This window comes from Pristis pectinata, chromosome 1, assembly GCF_009764475.1.
Source record: "Pristis pectinata isolate sPriPec2 chromosome 1, sPriPec2.1.pri, whole genome shotgun sequence".
In the NCBI taxonomy this organism is placed as follows: domain Eukaryota; kingdom Metazoa; phylum Chordata; class Chondrichthyes; order Rhinopristiformes; family Pristidae; genus Pristis; species Pristis pectinata.
In genome coordinates, this window is record NC_067405.1 from 128,144,895 (window position 1) to 128,162,318 (window position 17,424).

General features: G+C 41.4%; 1 protein-coding gene across 1 annotated transcript in view; it reads left to right on the plus strand.

Annotated features, from left to right (window-relative positions):
* Positions 1-17,424, plus strand: part of rin3 (Ras and Rab interactor 3) — an 83,769-nt gene that overhangs the window by 43,629 nt on the left and 22,716 nt on the right. Inside the window, exons 5-7 of the mRNA XM_052017701.1 lie at positions 10,925-11,016; positions 12,638-14,062; positions 16,276-16,584. Coding sequence (XP_051873661.1) covers positions 10,925-11,016; positions 12,638-14,062; positions 16,276-16,584 — 1,826 coding nt within the window. The remainder of the gene's footprint in view (positions 1-10,924; positions 11,017-12,637; positions 14,063-16,275; positions 16,585-17,424) is intronic.

Here is a 17,424-nt window from a genome sequence, read left to right on the forward strand (position 1 = left end):
GAGATGGTTCATCAATCTAGTCCCAGAGCTCTCAACAAAATGGGTAGATATTACAGGCCAGAGAGCTGCGTGTTGGCTGGGATTTCCTTTTTCCTTCCTGCATGGAAGGAAGCCATTTGGCCTAAGATGTCTCACAGAGCAATCCCATTTCCTCACTAATTTTCCCTATTCTCCACGTATTCCCAACAATTCTACCATCTACCTGTTCTGGGGGCAATTTACAGCGGCCAATTAACCTACCAACCTGCACAACTTTGGGATGTGGCAGTAAACTAGATTCCTTTAAACAGAGAAAATGAGATGTAATGGACAGGGATGAGATCAGGGAAGATGAAATGGGCAGAGGAGAGACACTTTCTCTTTACCACCATCATGATGTTGATCCAACCACCAGTGGTAGCACTAGAAGCTGGAGTAAAGTTTTGACATGGGAACAAAGGTGAAATTAAGTTTAGCTGCTTTTAGAGAGGTAAACACATATCCTTAATGTTATGGAAGAATGTGTACAACACAAGTACATGTGTATTCATTAACCTCACATTATACATTTCTTTAGAAGATAACTAGGGAAGTACATGACCTTGGTTGGTCTCCCTTGTGTGTTTGTCCCTGTGCTGGGAGGAATGTGGTCATAGAGGTGGGGCATAAGGCTGCAAAGTGCCAGCATTAGGTGAACAGGAATGGTGGAGGAAACAGCATTGAGGAAGGACTTGTGGAGAGAGGCACAGATTGGGGAGTGAGGAGGAAGAATTCCAATTGACTTAAACAGAGGTAGGGGAGGGTGGATAAGGTTGTATTGGGCAGAGGAGGAATGCCAGCTTGAAACATGAGAAAGGGCAGTCCAGAATGATGGAACATTAAGGAAAGTGCACAAAGAGAGGCAAACTAATTTGAGGAAGGATAAGAATACCAATTTGAAGAGTGGACAGAGAGGGATGAAAAGCATCAGTACGAAGTGAACGTATTGGGCAAGGATCCAGAGGATTAGGTTTTCTTGCCCAGATCCCAATACCATCACAGCTTCACAAATTCTGCCTGGCTCACGTCCACACCATTCACTGTGGACAAATTTCCAAGCCAGCCTTTCTTGGCTGAACGTCTGACAGTTTTGTGGCCTGAATATGGGAACATACCTCAGAGGATGAAAGAAAATCATAGCTAAGGATATCTACTGCTGAGACGCCTGGCAGCTTAATCAAGGAGAAACTAAAGAAAATGATTAATGTTTTTAAGTTTATAAAATTCCAAGTGGGAATATAATTAGTATAACTCCTGGAGAAAATTGGCTCTTATTTTCCATCTATCATTAAAATAACCATGTCGAAGTTCATTGTCATGGTCCCACTGACAGCTTTCAAGATGAAAGGTTAGCCAAATCATCTTTGGCTTGAAACCCCAGGGGATGTCTGAGACTTCAGATCCCAGCAACATTCCTTGAGCACAATGATCCTACTATTGCAAGAAACTGTATAGACTTTGAGTCTGGATAAGGAATAATCATCCTCCAAAATATTTCACATTTCACCCAAGTGACTCCTCCAGAGCACAAAGTGAATTAACAGAATTCTCTGCTTCTGTATCTGGTTGAGGCATTGAAGTTAATAGTCCTTCCAAATTGTTCTTGTGATTTTTACCTGGACCCAGGGAGTTATTGTGTAAAGCAAGTGGTAGAGAGAGGAAAAACAGATTTACATCCCAGAACATTGGAGATGTCCTCTTTTTTCAGGAAACTGGGCTTCCCCTGCACCACTATCAATGTAGCCCTCACCCGCATCTCTTCTATTTCCTGTAGTCTGCCTTCACCCCATCCCCCCTGACATAACAGGGATAGGGTTCCCCTTGTCCTCACCTACCACCCCACGAGCCTTCGCATCCAACACATCATTCTCCGCAATTTCCACCATTTCCAATGGGATCCCACCACCAGATACATCTTCCCCTTCCCTTCCCTCTCTGCTTTCCACCGGGATTGCTCTCTCCACAACTCCCTTGTCCGCTCGTCCCTCCCCACTGATCCCCCTCCAGGGACTTATCCCTGCAACCATCTGAAATGTTACGCCTGCCCTTACACCTCCTCCCTCACCACCATTCAGAGCCCTGACCAGTCCTTCCAGGTGAGGCAGTCCTTTCCACGTGAATTCACCAGTGTCATTTATTGCATCTGGTGTTCTACATCGGCTTCCTCTACATCGGTAAGACCCGACACAGACTGGGGGCTTGCTTCGTCAAACTCCTTCACTCTGTCTGCCATAACAGCCAGGATCTCCCGTAGCCAGCCATTTTAATTCCACTTCCCATTCCCACACTGACATGTCTGTCCACGGCCTCCTCTACTGCCAAGTTGAGGCTCGACACAGATTAGAGGAACAACACCTCATATTCCATTTTGGTAGTCTCCAACCTGATGGCATCAACATTGATTTCTCTAACTTACGGTAACCACTCCCCTCTGTAACCTCACCGTTTGTTTTCCCTTATCCCTCTACCTTCTCTTTCCCCTGCCCCGCCCTCACGACCTGCCCTTCACCCACACCTTCCTCCCTCTGGTTCCCCACCTCCTTCCCTTTATTCCATGGTACACTGTCCTTTCCTATCAGATTCTGTCTTCTTCAGCCCTTTGCCTCTTCCACCTATCACCTCCCAGCTTCTCACATCATTCCCACATCCCCCTCCCCCACCCACCTACCTTCCCCCCCCTCACCTGGATTCATCTATCACCCACCAGCTCCTGCTCCTCCCCCTTCCCCTGGCTTTTATTCTGGCTTCTGCCCTCTTCTTCCAGTCCTGATGAAGGGTCTCAGCCTGAAACATTGACTGTCCATTTCCCTCCATAGATGCTGCCTGACCTGCTGAGTTCCTCCAGCAATTTTTTTTAATACGTGTTGTCCTAGATCTTCAGCATCTGCAGTCTTTCTTATGTCTCTGTGTTTGCATCTCTCCTGGTTTTATTCCCATTGGTTTCATTCACCACCCTTGTAAGGTTGGAACTGTGCATGGACAGCAACCAATAGCTTGTGTAAAGGACTGAGAGTGTTTTAATTAAAAATTTCTATTCTAAACAACAGGCAATAGTTGACAGGTAACTCTCAAGTGACTTGTCATCAGTCTGTTCCCCTCTTTCCTGTCCTCCTGTGCAGTCTTTCAGCCTATGTGTAACTTTTCTCCGTGTGTTTAACTTTATCTCTCAGTAGTCAGACAATGGCTACTCACACATTGCCTGTATATGGTCTTTAGAATCATAGAGTCATACAGCATGGAAACAGGCCCTTCAGCCAACTGGTCCATACCGACTGTGTCCAGTTCACTTCATTGGCTCTAGTGCTTAAAGATGTCTCAGCAGAGAGCCCAACTGACCTTTCAGTTCTTCCCTAGTCACACCTCCTGGTGGTTGAACCATTGTTTACCATCACCTCTCTCACAATGATCACTCAATTCTTCCTGCGTACCCTCAGCCTCGTGAGCAGTTGCTCACATCCTCATTGTCTCCATCAACCTAATGATGACACAGCTTGGACCTTCCCCAACTTTGTTTACAATCTCTCCATATAACAAACAGACTCTGCCTCATTTAAAGATCTTTATCACTGTTAATAGGAACAAGAGCACAATTAATTACATAGTTCTTGAACCCTTATCTATGCTCCCCATCATTCCTGATGATTACAGTTTTTCAACTATTCACAAATAAATGTTCAAGAGGGGTTTGTTCAATACTACAACCCCTCAATTCACTGCTGGTAGTTCTGCCAGCTCAGTTTTGAGGCTTTGATCAGGTCAGCTGGGTCAGGTCACCTGTTTGGGACCCACAGCTTATCTGATGAACTTAAAGGGAAGCTGACGCTTTAGAGTCACTGAGGCCTTGTCACTGCTGGACTGAGTGGGCAACCAACATGTTTAAATGCTGCCTGAGTTGCAAATATATACATTCCTTCAAGTCGCAAAAACTCAATAGGAAACATGATCAGTGCTTGAGCCTCAGCTATTCACCACCTATGTCAACAATTTGGCTAAGGGATTCAAATGTCATATTTTCAAGTTGGCTGGCAATAATAAACTATGTGGATTTGTGAGTACAGAGGTGGATGTAAAGGGGCTTCATGGGACTTTGGACAAGCTTGGCTGTCAAAGGAATTAAAAATAGTGTTAAATCAAAGGAAGAGGCCAATAAAGTTGTCAAAATAAAAGTAGGCATGAGGATTGGGCGCATTTTAAAAGTAAACAAAAGAGGTTACAAGAAATTGATAAAGAAAGGCAGAATATGATAGCAAACTGGAAACACAAAAACAGACTGTAAAAGCAATTACAGATATATAAAATGGAAAAGACTAAGTAAAGACAACAAAGACTGCTAAAGACTACATAGACTATATAAAAAGGAAAATGGGTGCTTGATGGTCAGCATGGACTCATTGGGCCAAAGGGCCTGTCTCCATGCTGTATCTCTCGGTGGTTCTCCTACTGAAGGCCAATTCGGGCCCCTTACAGACAGAAGCAGGAGAATTTAGAATGGGGAATAAGAAAAAGGCAAAAGAATCAATATTTTGTATCTTTTTCACAAGGGACACAAAACCTGAAAAATATCTTAAAGAATAAAAGTCAAGCAAGAATGAGGAACTGAAGGATTAGTTAAAAAATAAAATGGGGAAGTTGGTGAGCTTGAAGGTTTCCTACAACTTACATCTCAGAGTTTTGAAAGAGGTAAAGTAGTGGATGTTATGGTTATCAGTCATATTTTCTGGAATTACTCCTGCAGGTTGGAGGGCACACGTGACTTACTATTTAACAAAGGAGGGACAGAGGAAATAGAGAACTACTGACCTTTTACTTGAACTCCAATGACAGGAAAATTGCTGTAATCTACAATGAAGAATGTAATTGCAGAATACCTTGAAATGAATAAGTGTCGAGAAGAGTCAGCATAGATTTTCAAAACGAAAATCAGGTTTGACTAATCTGTTACAGACCATTGAAGATGTGACTCGTAGAATAGATAAAGAGGAATTAGTACGTGTGGTGCACTTGGATTTGCAAAAGGAGGTTGGTCATCAAGGCTAGAGTGCATGGAGCTGGGCTGAATATGCTGACATGGATGGAGAACTGGTTATCGGGCTGAAAACAGGGAACGAAAATGAATGGATTACTCTCGGGTTGACAGACTGTGACTAGTGGGTCACCGCTGGGATCAGTGCTTGAGCCTCAGCTATTCACCACCTGTATCAACAGTTTGGCTAAGGGATCCAAATGTCATATTTTCAAGCTGGCTGGCAATAATAAACTATGTGGGTTTGTGAGTACAGAGGTGGATGTAAAGGGGCTTCATAGGACTTTGGACAAGCTTGGTGAGTGGGCAAGTACATGGCAGATGCTATATAATGTGGAAAAATGTGAGGTCATCCACTTTGGTGCATGAAACAGAAAACCATAGTACTTACTAAATGGTTCAAGGTTGGGTAGTGTTGATGTTAAAAGGGACATAGGTGTGCCTTACGCAAGTCACCAAAGGCCAACATGCAAGGGCAGCAAATGATTAGGAGGACAAATGGCATGTTAGCCTTTATTAAAAGAGTATTTCAATACAGGAATAAGGCAGTCTTATTGTAGTTGTATAGGGCCTTGGTGAAACTGCAACTGGAGTATTGTGTAGTGTTTTGAGCTCCTCCTTGAAGAAGGAATGTACTTAGTATAAAGAGTGCATGGTGAAGGCTACCTAGACTGGTTCCTGGGAAAGCAGTTTTGCCATGAGAAGAGGTTGAGTGGGACTGTATTCTTTAGGCTTAGAAGAATGAGGGGAGATCTCATCGAAGCTAACAAAATTCTCAAGTGGCCAGACAGGCTAAATGCAGGATGGATATTTCCCTGACTGAGGAGTCTTGCAATAGAGGGCACAGTCTGAGAAGAAGGAGTAGGCTATTTAATACTAAAATGAGGAAAATTTTCTTGATTCAGAGGGCAGAAAACCCTTGGAATTCTCTACCAGGAGGACTGTGGACACTCAGTCATTGTGTTCATTCAAAATAGAGATTATCAGATTTTTGGACATTAAAGGAATCAAGGGATATGGAGCAGTCCTAGAAAATGGCGCGAGGGTAGGTGATCAGCCATGATCTTGATGAACGGCAGTGCAGGTTCAAAAGGCCATATGGCCTACTTCTATTCCAATTTCTAATCTTACGTTCCACAAATTAGCACCCAGAATTAACCACTAGCTCTGAATTAGTAATCCCAATTAACCAGTATGATTTTTTTGTGGAGGCATGGTTGGAACACGGGCTTAGCTGACAGTGCTACTCTTTTTGCCCACTCTTATTTTCTTAAGATGGTGTGGCCTTCCTATACATAACAGCTCCAGGTGTATATAGTAGCTATTAGCTATTGAGGCAATGATAGCTGTACCGATCCTGGGCTCATCAGTGCATTCAATATGTACTTAATTGTGCAAATAGCTAAAATCAGATTATTTTGGCTCACATGCAACAGGTTGCCCATCTGCTCTCATGGTACTTAACTGATGGAAAGCAACACAGCTACAATGGGTCAAATGGTTTCTTCCTATGCCATAACCATTCATTGACTCTGTGAAATGAAATGAAACTCAAACCAGAAAATGATTTGTCCATTGGCTTTGAGCAGACAGCGTGACTATTCCTTCGTGCCCATTTTTGGTACAATGTTAAAGATTGCCTTCGTGGAACCAAAGAACAGAAGTGAAACTACCTTGACATTTCACGTTCTGGTTTCAAGAATTGTTGAAGGCATAGACCAATGACAAAGGTACCTTCTGCCCAGTATAGTCAAGTCCGCTCATCTAGAAAATTCAGAGAGAAAACCAGGATAAGGAAACAATGTACTATAACTAACTGATTGTCACACTATAGGAAGGAAGTGATTGCAATGGAGAAAGTGCAGAGAAGATTCACCAGCATTTTGTCTGGGATGGAGTATTTCAGTCATGAGGAGAAGCTGGATAGGCTAGCAAGACAAGGTTGAAAGGGGAACGCAATAGAGAGCATAGAGTTATGCAGCATGGAGACAGGCCACTTGCCAGCCAGTGGGCATCCATTCAGATCAACCCCATCTGCCAGCACTTGGCCCATAGCCTTCAATGCCTTGGTGATTTAGATGCTCATCTAGACACCTCCTAAATTCTGTCAGCAACTCTGCTTCCATCACTCCCTCTGGCAGTGCATTCCAGGTACTCACTAGTCTCTGGGTGAAAGAGGTCCCCCTCAGATCCCCTCTAAATCTCTTCCCTCTTACCCTAAATCCATGTCCTCTGGTTTTATTCACCTCTGATAAGGGAAATTGTTTCCTGCAGTCTACCCTACCTATATCCCTCATAATTTTATATATCTCAATCATCTCCTATCTTAATCTCATCCGGCCCAGGAAAAACATACCCAGCCTGTCCAGTCCCTCCTCATAACTGAAATGCTCCATCCCAGGCAACACCCCTGCAGCGCTATTACGTCTTTCCTAAAGTATGGTCACTAGAATTTCACATAGTACTCCAGCTGAGGCCTGACCAAGGTTTTATAAATGAAAATCAAACTGCTGGAGGGTAATGCCCTTTTCTCCACAGATGCTGCCTGACTCTCTGAGCTCCTCCAGCAGTTTGCTTTTTGCTCCAGATTCCAGCATCTGCAGTCTCTTCTGTCTCCAAGGTTTTATACAATTGGAGAAAAAACTTCTGCTCCTGTACTCAGTGCCCTGAATAATCAAAGCCAGTATCCTATATGCCTTCTTATCTACATTACCTTCCTGTACTGCCACCTTCAAGGATCCTTGGACTTGCAAGCCAAAGTCCCTCTGTTCCTCAATATGCCCTAAGACCTTATCATTCATGGTGTATGTCCTAACATCAATGGTACTTCCAAAATGAATCACCTCACATTAGTCAGGATTAAACTTCATCTGCCATGCATAAGTATACAAAAATATGAGGGGCATAGATATGGCAGAGAGTGGGAAACCTTTTCCAGTTGCAGAGGTATCAAAAGCAAGAGGCTGTGGGTTTAGTTCGGGTAAGAAGTTTAGAAAGGATCTGCAGAACTTTTATCACCCAGAGGTGAGGGGGTTATGGTGGCAGGTATCCTCATAACATTTGGGAAGTACCTAGATGAGCACTTGAATTACTGAGGCATTGAGCACTACAGATCTGGTACAGATTAGTATAGATATGTCCTTGACAGCTGGCATGGGCATGGTGGGATGAAGGGCCTGTCTCTATGGCTGTACAACTCTATAGCTGCTCAATAACCTCTGGTAGGTCATGTACAGAATAATTCTTATAATTTATGTCTGAATTTGTGAGTGCAGATTTCATTCTATAGTAAGTCATTATGTTTGCTGAGTCACATGTTTAGCCACTACACATGCAAACAGGACAGGTATATTACAGAACTGATCAGTGTTCAGTCTCCAAATAAAATAAAACTGAAGTCAAACATTGATCCCCCTATCAATCCACGTCTTTGATGTTGGTCTTTGAGAATCAACACAAACAAGCAATTGTTTCACAAACACATGATTTTTCCTGACAAATATTTTGGTTCTAGGTATTGGTTCTAATATTTTGGTTTTGGATATAGAACAATGAGAGACAATTTTAAGTACCTCTGCCAGACGAAGCATATCAGCAGTTGCCTGAAAGTAGCACTTAAAACCCCAGTGAGTAGGAACCCAGTAAGAGCAGCCAGGCCCAATCCTATTTCAAGCAGAACAGCACTTCTTATAATCCATGTAGGACCCTGACTGCAGGCTTTTGGTTGAAAGAGTGCAATGTGTTTGTGCATGATCTGCTCTTTTTGTACTGGTGTTCAGCAACCTAAGCAGCAATCATTGAAGAGATGACTGAGGGTTGCTCCAAGTACAGCCTAGTGTCTTTGTGCAACAGGGATGAGCCAATGTTCCTCTCAGGGATGTTGCTGACCCATCCAACTTCTACTTGAGTTGCATCCTCTTCTATCCCTTCCCCTGCCCAACCCCTTCACAATGTTGAAAGTTGCTAGGTGACCTCCCACCCTCGCCAAATTGGTGAGCTGTCTCGGCTGCATCACAAGGAGTCCTGGACTCAAAGTTTCCAGTTAACAGATAGACCCCAGTTCAGTGGAGTCAGTTCAGTGAAATCATGGAATATTACAGCACAGAAGCAGGCAGCTCATCAAATGTACAGTGGTGCTTTCACTTATACCATTCAAATAATCAACCATCCCTCTCTTGATGAGCCTCTATGCTCTTTAACATTCCTCCTTTTTATTCAACTGTCTCATCCTGGGATGATTAGAAACATTTATTCTGCAGTATTTTATACTATTGTTTTTTTGCACTGTTTTATACTTCACCATCAGCAGACTGACAACTTATGATTAGCCAATATGCAACTTGGTCTTATATTAAATAATTTTTTTCACTCACCTAATATAAACATGTTTTGCAACAAAAATCCTATTGGAACGAAAGCCAGAAGTATATGCAGTTGTGAAAGCCTGCATGAATCATCAATTATAATGCTAAACCACAGGCACATTGCTAAAGAACAAAAATCAGCATGATTGATGTCATTGCTGCAACTCTTACCATCTCTTGGAAGTCATGAGAATTAAAGAGAATTAATTTACTCATGCACATCACGATACTTCCAGCAGAAAAATGTGGGGTATTTATCAGGGTGTGAGCATGATAAAATGGTGGCACTATCACCTCTCGGGAGACCTGAGCACAGTGTATGGATGAGGTTCCAGTGTGGTACTGAGGGAGCACTGCACTAACAGAGATGCTGCCCTTGAGATGAGACATTTCATTGATGCCCTTTTGAATGATGTAACAAGATACTATATGAAGAGTTTTCCTTGTGAGGTTGTCAATATTTATCCCTAAAGTAATTTCAGTAAAAAAATAAATTATCTGATCATTTACTTAATTGTTATTTCTGCATATAAATTGGTTGCCATGTTTTCCTATGTTACAACAATGACGTTGCTTTACAAACAATTAATGGCCTTAGGCCAAACTTCATACTTCAGAATCAAATTGAAGCTCTGAGAAAAACTACATAAAGCAAGGAAGGAAAGCCATAATGCTAGAAAGTTTTGAGAACCATGAGTTGAGAGTCATCTGTTCTTCTCAAGGGAGTTAGAACACTTTGTTGAGTCCAGCTGACTACCCTCACCCCCTTAATCTTGCAGACCTCCCAAAATTTGGGTTGAAAGTTTCCTTAAATTAGAATAAATTTATCTGACCTCAAGCACTAACTCTTTCCTATGGTTGCACTGTTCCGGTAAAGGGAAATAGCTTGTCATTGTCTCTTCTCTATGAAGACAAGTATTGTCAGTGAAAAGTTTTTTTCACTTACAATGCTGCATGTCATATATAGATATATATTGGACCAAAATGGTTATCAGTTAAGGATTATTTTATTCCCTTCCATAATCTGGGTATTGCTGGCAAGGTCAGCTTTTATTATTCACCCCCATCCCCCCCCCCCCCACACCAAAATGCCTTGAGAAAATGGTGATGAGCCAGTGCTTCCTAAATAAGGGTTGTCCTTGTGGTGAAGGTACACTTAAGGAGCTGTGAAATAATGAAACTCAGTGATCTTATACAAAATGATTGCTTTGGTAGTCCCTTTCAAATTCGATAAGGTATCTGTGCAGAACTAACCAGATAAATACAGCATATTTTCTACCTCAAACCAGTTTAATTCTTCCAACAACACAGTACTTTTATGATCTCCATTACTGATACCAATACTTTTAAGTAGTTAACTAAATTTCAATTTCCAAGCTGACTAAGTTAATAATTTAAGCATTATGCCATTGTGCCATAATATACAGTATGATGAAATCTTGCACCAACTCAGACTTATCACACAGTTGTGCAATATCCTTTCATTAGATAACAATATATATTTCCTTTATGCTTACAGGGATATACTGCCATCACCCCTGATTTTGCCGCAAGTAATAGCAGAAGCAACAAATTCTGAAGAACTGGAAGTTGTTTCGCATCTGGGAATGGGTATGTTGTCAAGGAAAGTTTGATGCACCTTCAGCATGTTGCATAAGTAAACAAGTCAGTGAAAGCCAATATGGAGATGCAAAAGTGATTAGGAAATCAAATGGTATGATACCCTATATTATGAGAAGATTTGAATACAAGAAAATCTAATGCAATTATATGAGATCCTGGTGAGACTGCACCTGGAGTATTGTGCACAGGTCTCTTTGCCTAAGAAAGGATGTACTTATTATGGAGAGAATGTAGCAAAGGTTCACTGGACTGGTTCCAGGGAACTGAGTTTGCTAAATGAGCAGAGACTGAGTCGACTAGAATGGTATTCTCTGGAGTTTAGAAGAATGAGAGATTTCATGGAAACCTACAAAATTCTGACAGGGTTCAACAGGCTGGATGCAAGAGGATGATTCAAGGGTCACGGTCAGAATTAAGTCGGGCTGTTTGGCACTGAGATGAAGAGAAATTACTGAAGTCAGAGAGTAATAATTTTCTGCTCTGGAGGGCTGTGGAGGTTCAGTCATTGTATTCATTCAAAACAGAAGCTGACAGATTTCTGGATATAGGGGAATCAAGGAGTATAGGGACACTTATGGCAGAGCAGGCTCAAAGGCCCAGGTGACCTGTTTCTTACACTCTTCCCTGTGACATCATTGTCTCAACTAAAATACTTCATTTGAAAAAACTAAAAGCTAAGGATAATAAAAAAATCATATTCTAGTTAATTCCTAATTCTTTATAATTGATTGACATTGATGATGGGACTACTTTGACAGAGCTTATTCATTCTGTTGGTTTTCATGACACCCCAGAAATATATAGGAGTTCAATCCAAACAAGGGCTTTACTGCTTTTTCACTGCATTTAGGTGAACCAGCCACTAAAACCCAGGAACATGATGCCAATGGTGTGGATTTTTTAAAAAAAATTATTTACAGCGTGGTAACAGGCCCTTCTGGCCCAACGAGTCCGCGCCGCCCATTTTAAACCCAAATTAACCTACCCGTACGTATTTGAAATGTGGGAGGAAACCGGAGCACCCGGAGGAAACCCACACAGACACGGGAGAACGTACAAATTCTTTGGCTCTCTCACCAAAGTTCAGGTGGGCAGGTGAGAAAGCCATGTAAATTCACCCCAACAAATTCAATAGGGGAAATAATAGTTGTGCAATCAAAATGAGGATCTTGTGGTTCGTTGCAGCTTATACGAATGCACGAAGTTGAATTCTTAGTCCTTAATTTGAAAGACTCACCATTTGGGTGGGCAAATTGAATTCAGAGATCCGTGTTCCCATCTTGTGATGCACTAGATTTTTTTCCCATTGATGAGATGGGAAAATGAAAAATGTACAAACTGCTCACACGGTTCTCTGTCCAATTCTCCAAACATCAGTCCCATGCGCTGAGATTAAACAGAGTTTTGAAATCTGAGTGCCATGAGATTCAATGAAATATTTAGGTTTTCATTGATGTAAACAGTGAAAAATATAAAATAAATTCATAAGCTATATACAATCAACAGAAGGTTAACACCTTTTATCAGTATTTATCAGGGACTAAAGAGTAACTTATGACGAGCTCTTTTGCATGAACCATCTCATTTCTCATTGTTCTCTTTGCTTTAGATTTCTGGAATTCTTATATAAATAGAGGGTATCGAGAAGGAAGTTTGAAAGTTTCAGAAGACTTGAACGTTATTAATAGGCAGACTCAAAACTTTGCAATTGCTCCGCATATGTCCACTGACAGAAGTACATGCTCATGTGAGATTGAATTGTCAGCAGGAAATGACAAGCTGTGGTTTGTTAATCCTGTATTTATAAAAGAATACTGCAGCACTGCTCCTTCATCTGGGCCACCACCGGAGCAAAGCTCAGACCCTGTAATTAACACAGATCTGAAAGTGAGGAGACCTCCACCTCTGCCTCCCCGGCCAAAGCTATCAGAGGTGATTGCTGTATTATCTGACAACTGCAGAGGAAGAAGCCAGTTGATTCAAGGTGAAGAACCCAAGAAAAATACAGAAGTTTATCTCAGAAAGAAGCAAGAAAGTTTTGTCGAGCCAATAAAGGAACTTGGGAGGAAAGAAGTTGAAATCAGGACCGACAGCATTACAATGCAAAATCGCGGCCACTTGCCACCAATCCCACCAAGGCGCCGGCCAGTAGAAAGGCAGCTTACAGACACTACAAGCAACAAGAGTGAGGAGATGACACAAAGCAATGGTGGCACGCAGAATGGTGAGCTATCAGACCAAACTTGCATCAAGTCTGCAGAGAATGAACAGAATCCACTGTTAAGTGAGAAATCCACAAATGTTGATGAAGGCCTTAATAACAGCACTCCAGTCAGGCCTGGCACAGAGCAAAGGAAACAATCATGTCAGCCTACACCCATTGCACCTCCAAGGAGGAAGAAAATTGCCAGGAAAGAAAATGAACAAGAAGACGCTGCTACAGGTCAGGAAAACAAAACACCAACCAGTCCCGAGTTAGACACAGCAAAGGATCTGTCAGAAGATGCCTCCGACTCCTCAGGCCAAAGCTTAACTAGTGCTGACAGTCAATCTGTTCAACCATGTAACTTCACTGAGTTGAAAATGGCTGATGAATCCCTGTACTCTCCTGAATGTAATGTACTCAGCCCCATTGCGGAAATGGACTCTTATTCTACCAGCAGCACTGAAGAAGAACTGGATTCAGTGAATACTCCTCTGAAGCTCAAGAAGCAACGCCATTCCATGATGCTGAACAAGGCAAGAAACAGATTGTCAATAATGGCAATAACCAATGTTTTGAATGCCTTCCGTTCCACAGACAGAAAGATTCTGAAGAAAATAACAGAACTTGCTCAAGAGAAAGGCTCATACTTTGGTCAGTTGATTCAGGATTATAGAGCCTACACTCTAGAAATGATGGGAAGTCAGACATCAAGCACAGAAATGCTGCAGGAGATCCGACAGATGATGACACAACTCAAAAGCTATTTATTGCAAAGTACAGAGCTGACCTTAATGACAGACTCATCTTATCAATCTGAAGATAAACTGGGTAATGATGTATCTTTACTATTTATAATATTTCAGGTAGAAATTTAATATGTCCAAGTATGAATTAAAGGGGAATTTAGAATAATATCAAGTCAATTTTATATAAAAAAAAAAAAAAAAAAAAAAACAAGCAATTGGGTGGCTGCTTTCAAAAAAATAAATGTGAATTTGACTCTCGCATGCTGATAAATTTAAATTCAACAATTAATTAAATCTGGAATAAGATGTCAGTGTTGGTAATGGCAACCATGAAACTAGTCAAAGTCAAAGTCAAATTTATTGTCATAAGCACAAGTACATGCATGTACAGGTGCAATGAAAAACTTGCTTGCAGCAGCATCACAGGCACATAAGTGGATTGTTGTAAAACCTATCTGGTTCACTAATGTCCTTCAGGGAAGGAAATCTGTGGTCCCTACCTGGCCTGGTCTAAATGTTACTCCAGATCCACCAACACGGTTGAGTCTTAACTGGCCTTTGAACCAGCCCAGCAAACCACTGATACTTAAGGCTTGCCAACAATGTCCACATCCTGTCAACAAATAAAAATTTTAAAAAGAATATTAGCAGATATTGGGGATTACAAAAGATCCATAAAAATATTGTGGACTGAATGGCTGCTCTTTGCACTGTAGCAGTCTTTGATGTTAAGGTTATATTGGAAGAAATTCTTGCTTGGTTACACGTTGCTACCTTCTAAAGAACTGATGTACAGTAGGTTAAAAAATAGCAAATGAGTAAATGGTGTTTTGGAAATATTTAGTCAAATTAAGAAGAGATTTGTTGTCATTTCTCAATTGATATTCGGATAAATAGTTCATCCTCTAAGCTTCCATAGGCAGAACTCTTTTGCATTTAATCTCTTTAAGTGGAGAAAGACGATTTACCTCAGTAAATCTGCCCAGGAACCTAGCCCTGGGTCCTTTGTACTTGACATACATCTCATGGGGCTCTCTGGGATCACCTGGTGGGCTGAGACTGAAACTTAATTGGTTTGGTAATAACATTGGCATGTTTTCCACATTATTTGGATGACATCCAAATTAACAAAGAAAGTGGAGTACATTGGAGGTCTGAGAAGGGTGTGACTAGCAAATACTTCAAGTCAACAGCAAGCCATTGTTCACCTTTATTTGGACTGTAATTTGTGTAGACTGCACACCATTTGCTTGCTGCTTCTGGTGGCAACCAAACTTCCCAGAAACCAGCAGTACATTTGCCTAGTGCTTCACAATGCAAACATAACCCACCCTATTCACAATCATGTGATTGGTTGGGAGCAATAAGAAGAGAAATGACAACTGTTGAAAATTTCTTTTAGGTAATTACAAAAAGTAGCCCAGGAGATAATATTGGCCCAGATTAGCTTTTGTAGGTGCTCACTTCTTGTACCAGGTGAGTGCAATCACAGCCAGAACCAGATCCAGGTTTCAACTGAAAGCTTCAGTGAGTCAGGTTTTACAAGGCAAGGCTGCCATCATTTCTGAAGGTTCATATCTTCTGGTTAAAGAAAGCTAAAATCCTATAATCTAAACATTGCTCCATTTGTAAAGGCAGTCTCTGGCCTCAATAATGTATACTATTGAAGTGGTTGTTTTATACCAACAGAATTTAGCCTTCCATAATCTCATAAATTTCAATCTTCACATTTGTCTCTCTAAAGTATAGCTCTTTGTGTCTATCTGAATGAATAAAATGGGACTTAATCTATTGACCTTACTCCTCATTCTTTCCAAAGCCTCAATACCATTTAACGTGAGGATTGTATTCTAACTAAACATGGCCTTATATTAAACAAAATAGGATGCACAGTTTTGTACTAAAATGTCCTGTAAGCACACTAATAGAAACTGCTGTTTCATGAAAGTTAATCTGCAAACAGAATTTACCTCTAGCCTTCAAACAGTGACTTGAAAAGCAAAATAAATATTGACTAGAGGTCTCATTGCAATAAAACTAAAATTATGCCCAGCATTTCTAAAATCACACAGTCCATTCCCACTTCGAACATTTCTAAACCCATATTGTTTAAACTAAATACTAGAAAGCTGTCAATAATATGGCTACAGGACTATTATGGAGCCAAGGGGGGAAAGCTGCTGTAGAAATACAATGTGTTGGAGAAATATATTTCATATAATGTACTGATCATTTTAAAATTTTCATCAGTGACCAGTGGACATTGTTTAATTAATGAAAACTTGTCCATTTCAGAGGCCGTCGTGGAAGCAGCTTTATGTAAATGTGTTCTGAAACCCTTAAGGGACAATATCAACACCCAGTTAAAGGAAATTCATTCCAAAAATGGCAATCTGAAGCTTTTGAAAGAAAACCAACAGATTGTGCAAAATACAACCACCACTGAGTTGGGTGTGACAACTAGTGTACCAGAAGTAAGTGTCCTGGAAAAGATCCACCAGAAGCTCAGCACTATGCACCAGACCTACTCACCAGACAAGAAGGTCACCTACCTGCTCAAGTCCTGCAAGATGATTTATGATTCAATGTCAGTTGGAAATAATGGTAATCACCTTCACGATTCTTCACTTTCACTATTCTTCATTTCTATAAAATTCGTTTTACACTTCTTAACTAGATAGCTAGTTATCTGTGGCTAGTTATCTGTGGCTAGTTAGCTGTGGATAGAAATTCCAGGGGTTATTATCAACATCACAGCCTGATGTGGGAGAGAGGAAGAGAAGTCATTGGATTTCACTCCATTGATTACCAAAGTGGCAGAGCCAGTAGATCTGCTACCATACATCTCCAGTGACTCGGGTTCAATCCTGACCTCCATTGCTTCCCGTGTGGAGTCTGCAAGTTCTCCCTGTGACAGCATAGGTTTCCTCCAGGTGCTCTGGTTTCCCCCCACATCCCAAAGATGTGCAGTTTTGGTTGGCTAGCTGGCTGCCATAAATTGTATCTAGCATCTAGGTGAGTGTTAAAATCTGGGGGGGGGGGGGGTGTTGATGGGAATGTGTGGAATTTAAAACGGGTTGAGTGCAGGATTAGTGTAAATGGGTGCTTGATGGTCAGCATATACTTGGTGGGTCGAAGGGCCTGGTTCATGCTCTATGTCTCTATGAGTGGGAGTGGAGAGTGGCTCAACCCTATCACATTGTGCCTTAAGTGACAACATTGGAAATAATCCGTATGATTCTGACAGGTAAGAAGTCAACCTAGACCTCCATCATGTGCATAATCTTAAAACAGAAAATTCTGGAAACACTCAGCAGGTCAGGCAGCATCTATGAAATGTTTTGGGTCAGCTACTCTTCATCAAAATTGGGAAAGGGAGATTCTAAAAAGTAATTTTAAGTTGCAGAGAAAGTAACAGGAGGAATGGAAAGGGCAAGGGGAATA